Genomic DNA, 10,008 nt, shown 5'->3' with positions numbered 1-10,008 from the left:
TGAAATCCGTTGTGCAGCATCATTCTGCGGTGGCTTTGTCAGACGCAGCATTACAACTGGTTTTTGAAAAGTTTCTAGCTCGGTCGAAGAACATTTCGGTTTGAGATTTGCATCCTTCACGAAGGCAATGCGGGAAATGGTGGCAGATTCTAGTTGAATGGTGTGTATGTATTACTTTCAATGTAGATGATTTAGTTTATTTTCGTTACGTACCTCCGAGTTCCAAATAGAGTAGAAAAATTATATAGAAGAAAATCGGACCGAAATTTCGTGCATGCATGATTGCGGTTGAAATGTTTTGAGTTGAGTTTGCAAAGTTAAAAATCCGCTACTTGCTTCGTGCTCTTTTCGACTTTAATAATCACGTTCATATAAAAGTTTTTTGAATGGATTGCAGAAATTTATAGAATTTTTATATTTAAGTATGAACCTACTTATGTAGCTGAAATTCGTTTGGTTTTTCTTGCAAATCATCTTACTTACTGGCGGGCAATTCAAGTACTCGATAGGCCACTTGTCATGGTGCTGATCTACTTCCAAATATATTCACTTATGTAATGTATGTATGTGCATATGAATGTATGTATGTATAAGTGTTGATTCCCAGTACGGCATAGCTAAACCAATATCCTCAGAAAAAGTAATTTATTTCTGCTTATGTAGCAACTAATTTCAAATTGATGTATAATCATGTAGCAGCCTCCTTGAGATAAACCAAATGTTACACTTTTGATACCTTTGCAAATACATAATTCAATATTAGTTGAAAAATCATCTAACTATGGGCAATTAACGAATTCAGCATTTAATACTAAATAATTTTAAATTGGTTTAAAAGACAATTGCGAAAGAAATATACTGACTTTGAAGTGATTTAAGCTAAATGCATTTTATAGTAGTTGAAATCAAATGCAGAGTCGGATAATTGACTACTTCCTAGGCCATCGCAATGTTAAAGTAAACAGTTTGTTGCAAGGAAAAAAATCAGATCTTCAATTTATTGCAGTGGGATAAAAACTGGTTGAACATCAATTTTAATCTAGTTCCTTTCCGTACTGGGTTTGTATAGCGTATGTATGTATGTATATCGAAATACACGCTTTCGCACTTTTATAGCTGTTCGAAAGCAGCCACTACATTTTAACTGTTATTTTACTTTGTAGGCTGGAGTTTTGGAAGGTTTAAACTTTAAAGAATTAAATTAGATCAATTGCTTATCAGCTCAAGATTTTTGGTATATATGTACCACAAGAATGTGTTCATAGTATAAGAGGGTATTCACATTTATATACATACATACATATATACTTATACATTAGTATGTATGGTCGGTTGACCTAATTAAATATGTACGTACTGCTATTAAGGCTATTTATGCATGCAGATACATATATACGAAATTTATTTTTTATTTTAAAAGCAGAATTTCGAAAGCAGGAATACTTTTGTTTTTCAATCAAAGAGAAATTTACAGAAGTTTAAAACGAACTAGTATTTGACATTTCGGACTCGCATAATCAGGGAACGGATTTTTAGGACCTAAAAACCTACACAATTCTCGTTGGAGTTATGATCCATAAACCCTTGCCATTAGATGTATCTTGAATTTTTGAGCAGCATTATCATTCGATTATCGCGAAGAAAACCCTTAAATGTACTGGATGTGTGCCCTTCGCAAGCTGATAAAAGTTGCGCCCAAGTGCCCGGAGTGTGTGAAGGGGTATACATACTTTATTTTTTGGGGAAACCGAGAACTACAATAATTATTACTTTTTTGTCACTCGATAAGAAATAGAAATCCCTTTAATTTGATATATGTATATATACCTACGGTGACCATCCGTCCTGTATTATACGGGACAGTCCGCTTTTTTGACCAATTGTAATGTCAATTAATTTATTTTATACGGGACGCCAAACGTTCTGTATTTCTTTTAATGCCCTGTATTTGTCCCGTATTCGGGGTTCGGTATTTCGACGCCTTGAAAGCTCATTAAAATTGCATGACTATGAACCAGTCTGAATGCCTGTGCTTCGAATCGAGGAACACTTACAGTGACCAAAATATAAATAAGGATTCTACACTTTAACAAGGTTTTTCTTTTGTTCAATTGATGTTTATTATTTTTTTACGAAAAGCTCTTTTCCTAACAAAAACCATATAAGTCGAAATTTCAGACTTTGTGCAAAAACTATAAGAATTAATTCTGCAAATTTTCACCAAAATTTCAAACTTTTTGATCAGAACCTTTAGAAAAATTTGTTTTGTAGTTTTTTAGCTCATTAAAATTTGGTATAATTAAGTGTAAGTGCAACGTGCTCCTTATTTGCTTCCCTATCAACAAATTGTCAAACATACTAACTTTGTATAAAAAAATTCGTAGCACTGTCGACAAAAAAAAAATTGCCAAAAATTAACGGTAAGTCCCAGCTACTTAAAACTTGCACTTTGTCGTACTAAAATTTATCGAAACTTTAGTAAAAAATTTTGTGGAGAAAAAATCTCCAGAAAAATCTAAGACCATTTATGAAGGTGTTAAGATCTGTTAGCTTTTATGGAAAAAACTAGTAAAATTATTTTTTTATCCCGTATTCGTCTCGCATAAATATGGTCACCGTACATATACCCTTGTGTTCAGCAAGTTTTGGCTACTTTCCTTTTATCTATATCGTCGGTCCCTACGAAGAGTAGCACATTTCACTATTCGCGTGGAAGACTAGCACATTTCACTATTAGCGTGGAAGACTAGCACATTTCATTATTCGCGTCGAAAAGTAGCACATTTCAGATTTTTGCGTGGAAGAGTAGCACATTTCGTTATTTGCGTGGAAGACTAGTACATTTCAGATTTTTGCGTGGAAGACTAGCACATTTCAGATTTTTGCGTGGAAGAGTAGCACATTTCGTTATTTGCGTGGAAGACTAGCACATTTCAGATTTTTGCGTGGAAGAGTAGCACATTTCGTTATTTGCCTGGAAGACTAGCACATTTCAGATTTTTGTGTGGAAGAGGGATACGCAAGGCAGTTCATATAAGGTTGTAGCAGCCGTTAAAAAAAAAAAGTTAGATAAATATGTATGTTTATACTATAATTATTTTTCTTCGGTCATGCTGAAAGTTTAGTGTTGTATATGGAGCCTTTTGGCCGGTTATTACAAGTAAAATAAACGTTTATTTTTCCTCCTACACCTTTCGACATTCGCGTCTTTCTCAGGGAATCTTTATTTATAAATAAATACGAAAAAACATATACATACAGTATCATATCAAGAGCACCCCGTTTCAAAGTGATATTATTTATGTTATGTTTATTTATTTACTTAAAAAACCTTCAATTAAAATAAAGTTAATTCTCTTAAAAAAATCCATATTGGCCCAAGTTTAAAGCCCAGGAGAATACTAAAAAAACTCAACAAATTTTCAACAACGCAAACGCAAATGAAATATTTTCCTTCGAAGAACTGTCCAAATATTTTCATTGGCAAAAAATTAAGATATCACATGTACGGAAAATTACAATAAAAAATAGCAAAAATCAAGTAGACATGGCAGTAAAATACGACTTTATGCAAAGCGAGGAGAAGTTGAACCTAATGAAAAAAAATGTTCAATGGTCAACCATGAAACACTGTGAATTGCCTAAAGCTTACATGGGAAAAATACCTTTAAAAAAAAGAAAAGTGGATGATATTCAACAAATGATTAGTAAACGGTATATACCGTCTGAATTTCATGATTTTCATAATACAATTAAAGAAATATAGAATAAACGTTTGAATTTTCAATATATATTATGCTTTTATGATTTACTTTAAACCGGAGACGTGCAGTTTTCGCGGCTTAACAATCTGAAATATGCTACTCTTCCAAGCGAAAAGCTGAAATGTGCTAGTCTTCCACCAAAAATCTGAAATGTGCTAGTCTTCCAGCGCAAATAACGAAATGTGCTATCTTCCACGCAAAAATCTGAAATGTGCTAGTCTTCCACGCAAAAACGATGCTAGTACAATTGATGTCTAGTCTTCCACGCAATAAGAAATGTGCTAGTCTTCCACGCAAGAACTGAAATGTGCTACTTTTCGACGCGAATAATGAAATGTGCTAGTCTTCGACGCGAATAGTGAAACGTGCTAGTCTTCCACGGTAATTTGAGATGTGCTACTCTTCGTTGGGAGCGACGATATAATGTTTATATTTTTTTTTATAAAAGTATAGCAAAGTACATAACCAGCAACAAATAAATCCGCATTTCAAACGTTGTACACAATTTATAAAAATTAAACATACTTTAACAATTACACCCAAATATTTTAAAATTTTTATTAAAAATTTTTAGAAAAATTTTTGAATTTTTATAATTTTTGTATTAAGTTTGTAATGTGGATTTTTGTGGTGCTGTTTATCAAATTAGACTTTAATAAAAAAATGATAAACATTAAATAAAAAAAAAGTCAAAACTGGTCAAAATGTCGCTAAATGTAACCAACTGACCACAGGGGTGGCAAAAATGCGATTTTTCGACATTTTGACCTTGTTTTTCTCAAAATCAGGAGCTGATGGAAACTTTATATTTACGCATTCGTAATCAGCATAAAAAAAAATTCACCCTTAAACCGCTTTAACATTTGCCGCAACAAATTGTTTCCAGATTTTTGTTGGTCTGTGTTACATATCGCACGCAATCTTCAGAAGGTGACACAACTCAAAATTACGCGTTCGTCAGAAAATGCGAAACACTAATTCGTAGCACATGCTAATCGTATGGGCGAGGAAGACTTTACCTTCGGCTTTTTCAACAAAATATAACAAAAATTTGCTCCAGCTTTTGCTGAAAGGTAAATAAGACCTCTGTGTACATTTTTTTAGTTGTGCCTCTTTTAAAGACGGTGTGCGATATATCCTACAAAAATGGCATTTACAAAAATTTTAAACAAACTAAAAATAAATAAACAAACTAAAAACAAAACAAACAAACAAAACTAAACAATTTTAACAATTTAAACAATTTTAAACAAACTAAAAATAAAATTTTTGCAAGCAAAAGTCTTCAACCAGAAAAAAGCAAGTCTTGCAAAATAGTTGCATGGTGCAAGGATTGCTCGGTAGAACCGGTATTCCTATGGGAAACCTTCCCCAGGTCCTAAACTTCTCCCATCTTCTGGATGATCGTCACATGGCCTGAACGATAAGTTCGTTAAACCATTAAAGTACCTGCGCAGCTACAAATGGCTCTGAAGGTGTCGTGCAATTGGTTGGATCCTATTTAAGCGAACTGCGTGAGGACCAGGAATATCCCCAAGGCTTGGAGAGCAGTCAGTGTTGCGGAGGGAATTTTTGCTAACAACGCTAGAGAGACTGATAGAGCTGTACATAAGAAACGAGAGTCCTCGTGACTGTCTTTCAAGAGCTCAATTATGCAGTAGAGGCCTTCTTCGATATCAAAGGGGCTTTCAACAATGTCACTCCCGAGGCAGTAGTTAATATATTCATAATCCGGATGTTGAAACCTACCTAATAAGCTGACTTCGTGCCAGAACTGTCACTGTCTACAAGGTGGTTGTAATAGACCTTCTAGAGGAACTGGAAAAGTGGGCTGTCGTGTCACCGGCTATATAGAGGAAGTGGAACTTTTGGTTAAAGGACTATTTCTATACACCCTTTTTGATCTGGCTCAACGGCGGCTGTCGTAGAAGCCTAACATCGAGGAAAGGGTAGGAAAGGTTTCTGTTGCCTTGTACTGCTGTACGGGAACTCGCTCAAATTAATTGGTTAGTTCTAGGAAACCAGATTAAAGCCTATATTATTTCAAGGAGCCCTTGTCTAGTAGAACTCACTAGAGAAGGCTACACTTGTAAAACAGGAATTAGCGGAGCATTAGGAACCACACCTGCACTGCCGCTTAACATACATTTTTTGAAGACTGCGCCTGCGGATATTGCAGACGGAATTGTCGCAGCACGAACTGCTATTAGTCTAAGACAAAACGGGTTCTTTTGTGACATGAAAAAGGTAAAGAAGGCGTTTCTCTGCTGCAGCAAACGTTTTTATAGGGCATTTTAAAACACGTTACCTCTAATGGGCGACAGGCCATTGTGTGATTGGTATTCATCCGCTGAGACTAGAAATTTCGACTGATCCTTTTGTATTAGCTGTCAAGAGGGAGATGAAGTAGAATCATCACCACACTTTCTTTTAGACTGTCCAATCTTCGCAAGGCTAAGATGGCAGAATTTTGGCTCGCACTTCTGAAAAAACACAGAGCTCTCAGGGATAGAAATTAGCCACATTCGAAATTTCGTAATCGGCACGCGGCGTCAACTTAACCCAACCTAACCTTTACTTCTATGAGCTACGAAATAGTTTGTCACGTTATGTATACCCCTAAAAACTAACTAACGATTAAAACTAACTTTGTATTTTTTTCCTGAGTTGTGCTTTCAACGAAGTGGCAAATAATGTACCAACATTCTTTGTACTCTAAAAAATGTTATTTTATTTTAGTATGCAGATATAAATAAGTTAATATTAACATTTCAAGAGTTTTTTTTTTTCCTTTTGTTACAATGACAATATGACACATATCTTCTTTTCACTTCATGAGCAGCATTGCTGTTGCACATACATACGTACATACATATATTGTGTGTAATTTTTATGATTTATTATTTACGCGACGTCTTTTTCCACCAGCTTTCCTTCTGCGATTTTTGTTGACGCGTCTCCTTTTTATCACGCGTCGCTTAGGTGGACGATTACCTGTATTTAGCATAACCTTTTGTCCATTCTTGAAGTACTGGCGGTATCTTGCCGGTATACGCACCGTGACGAACTGGCCCTTTTTGCCGCCGGGCCGTCGCAAATTCACGCGCGCCGGACCCTTGGTCGCCTTGGCATCGGAAGTTCCACGAATTTCCTGATCTGTCACTACATACTCTTGAGCGCCAGCAGCAAGTGCTGCTTGTAATTGTTCCTCATCAATGGCTACAGCAGCCTCATCCGCCGGCTGCTCATGCTGTCGCTGGCCCGTATCACCCCGACTGGCGGTTGAGGTCGACGTACCTGTACCAGTACCTGTACCGGAGGTAGGAGAAGTGCTTATGATGCCCGTCGCTGTAGGAATGGAGCCTGTGGTGGTAATTGTACTGGTTGGAGAAGTGTATGTAGGAGTGGTGTATGTTCCTGTGCCGGAATTGGCAATGATGATCGGAATAACCGCGGGTTCTTGACTACCGAATATATTTTTAAAGAGCGTGAGCTTTTTCAAAAACAAACGACCGCTGGATGCACCAGAGCCTTTGTTTGGGGTGGTGGCATCCTCATTGGCATTCGCATCGGCATTGGCATCGGAGTCGGCGACAACGTCAGATTTACTTTTGTCATCAGCAGTATTAGTATTACGTGCATCCTTCACATCACCAGATGAGCGAGAGCGAGGAAAAACGGCGCGCAGCACTAGGAAAATAAAAAATAAAAAATGGTGTAAACAAACGATGAATCTAACTTGTTAGATCGCTTGAGCACCTTTCGCAGGTTCCGGTTCTGGTTTTGCGTGTGCGCACAGCGCTAAAGCAGCAACAAGGATAAATATCAACGCGAGACACTTCATTTGGAACTTCTTCTTCGGCGGCGTTGAAGAAAGAACTTTCCAAAGTATGTGGTCAGTATGAAAGTAAATCGAACTTTGATTGAGAATTCAGCTCATGGGGTAGCTTTTATACAAGCGCAAGGAAAAGTAATGTAACGTTATGTAAATAATACGCAATTACCAATTGCAAATGAACGTGACAGGGCATACGCCGCTTCAAGCCAAACACCGTACAGCCTTATAACGTTCATCGTACGGTAAATTTAGGGCGCAACAATGGGCTTTGAAGCAATTGTTGCTAGACTACTAGTAAGTGGATAGAGCTTCATGATCACCGAAAAAAATGTGTATTCTCCGTTAAAAAAAAAAAAATAAAAAAATAAAAAAAATCTGTTAAATTGCTTCCAGCTATTTGTATAGTACGCAGATATAATAAGAATAACACCGGTAGGAAGCAGTGGCTGCGAAAACAGTTTTATCCACTACTCTTTCTAAGACCAAGATTCATTACAAATATGCTGAAATGCGTGCAAAATATTTCAATGTGAAATTATCCATACACTATTGATTGCCATTTCTTTATTAGTATGAATCTTATTATTTTCAAATGTCAGCGATCTTTACAAAATTTATAACAACAACTAACAATCGGCCACTTTCAGCTTAGCCAACCTTTGCGCACACGCACACATACACACGCATGAAGTACTTGAAATAATTAAAGAAATTACGCAGGTATTGCATGTGCGTACATATGTATGTTCGTATAATATGCAAAGATATAAAAGTGAAATTCATTGATGCGTACGCATTAGAAAGCTTCGATGTGTTAAGCCCACAATGTACTGCACGAAAATTTAAAGACTAGTGTTCGCCCAGCGTTTGAAATTCAACCCCCTGACCTGCGAAGAAGAGGAGGCAGGAAAGGAGGGGTCTATGCAAAACGGAGGAAAAAGAGGCAGAAAGAAGTACATACGTCTTTGCTAAGAGCTTGGGTTGCTGGCAGACAGAAATGCAGCCCAAAAATTCTATCAGAAAATAAACCAGATATTTAATGGATTGAAGACTCGGGCTGGCTCTTAAAAGATATGGAAATGGATGGTAGTACTCCAGAGCGGTGGTGGCACCGGCTAGTGAGCCGATCTAGAGTATATTTGGGAAGTATACTCAGCGAGACATACAATGCACTATCGACGGTTCTGCGTAAGAGACTGAAGCGCTTAAGTAATTTTGGCCGAGCTCAATAAAATACGCCGACCGTTTCTATTCTGTTACAAATGACGTCAATTTGAAAAGCCAAGTGAATCTAGGCTTCCCTTTTCCTCCTCGGCTTCCATGCCTCTTCGTCATACACCAGCCGGGCATGATGAGTAACTTATAGAGTGTGGTTTTCCTACGTCGAGATATTACTATACTTCTCAATTATCTACTCAGTCAAACGTAGTCGTTTTAGGAAATATGTCACTGTTGACAGTTGTAAATTTTTGCTTTTCAATGACAAGGAAATAGTTAAACGCATAAAAGTATGCTGCACACAAAACATCGACGCGGCATTTATGGGTAAATAAAGGAAAAAACGGTGCCCACGAATACGGTGGAAGGGTTAAGTGCAGAAGGATATGACTGACAGGATCTGACTGACAGATGCATATTTGCAGAGGAGAGAGGTACTTGGCAAAGTTTTTTGTTTTCGGCCCAAACTGAGACATGGCTGTAGTGAGTGCCAGTTGAAAATAACAAGTAAAATATCTTCAGAGTCAATAAGGAAACGTTATGTATTTTTAGCGAGTAAACGATTTTTAACAATTTTTTTTACTTTCCCCCACAAAGTTTTAATGCCTTTTTGCATTATGATATACATACATACATATTGTCGCAGTGAAAGCCCCCATATACACATTTTGGTAGCCAAAAATACGGTAACACTGTGCTGGGTACCAGACCATTGTGGAATCGAAGGAAACGAGATCGCCGACGAGTTGGCATGAGAAGGATCGCCAACTGCCTTTTCGGGACCTGAACCATTCTGTGGTGTCAGTTGGTCCTCTTCGAGAGCCATAATTACTGAGTGGGTACACACTAGAGGTATACGCCGCCGGGCAACGCCGCCGCCGCCGCCGTTTTTTGTCATTTTTCACGCGCCGCCGCCGAGTTACGAAAATTTCGGCGCGGCGGCGGCGGCGGCGGCGTTCGGCGCCTAGGGAATTTTGTACAAAATTTTCATGTTGATGCACATTGAAATACATCGTTTGAAGGAACTAAATACTACTTGTATAAAAGCACTATTTTACGAAATGAAAATTACATTTTTAAAAGAAGTTTTTTTTGGCATAATTTGGGCCACTGAACATTTAAAAAAAAAAGTGTAACTAAGAAAAATATATAGGTAACATGTTTTTCGATCGACAGCGTTTATTACAG

The 10,008-nt window shown here is 37.3% G+C and overlaps 1 protein-coding gene across 1 annotated transcript; it reads right to left on the bottom strand.

The window, feature by feature from the left end:
- Positions 1 to 6,654: 6,654 nt before the first annotated feature.
- LOC108378375 (uncharacterized) lies at positions 6,655 to 7,608 on the bottom strand. Its single transcript, XM_017634675.1, has 2 exons — positions 7,524 to 7,608; positions 6,655 to 7,454 (listed from the first exon to the last, which is right to left on the bottom strand). Exons 1-2 carry the CDS (start codon positions 7,606 to 7,608, stop codon positions 6,655 to 6,657), a joined length of 885 nt encoding a protein of 294 aa, XP_017490164.1.
- Between the last annotated feature and the right edge of the window lie 2,400 nt (positions 7,609 to 10,008).

The sequence above is a fragment of the Rhagoletis zephyria genome, unplaced genomic scaffold (genome assembly GCF_001687245.7).
Source record: "Rhagoletis zephyria isolate East Lansing unplaced genomic scaffold, Rhagoletis_zephyria_1.1 Rzeph_scaffold_13985, whole genome shotgun sequence".
NCBI classification, from domain to species: domain Eukaryota; kingdom Metazoa; phylum Arthropoda; class Insecta; order Diptera; family Tephritidae; genus Rhagoletis; species Rhagoletis zephyria.
The sequence above is the reverse complement of the archived record's forward strand: the minus strand, read 5'-3'. Positions and strand labels throughout refer to the sequence as shown.

Coding starts and splice junctions, on each gene's coding strand:
- LOC108378375 (XM_017634675.1), bottom strand. CDS start 7,608: ATGAAGTGTCTCGCGTTGATATTTATCCTTGTTGCTGCTTTAGCGCTG. Junction 7,455..7,523: donor AGAACCGGAACCTGCGAAAG/GTGCTCAAGCGA, acceptor TTATTTTCCTAG/TGCTGCGCGCCGTTTTTCCT.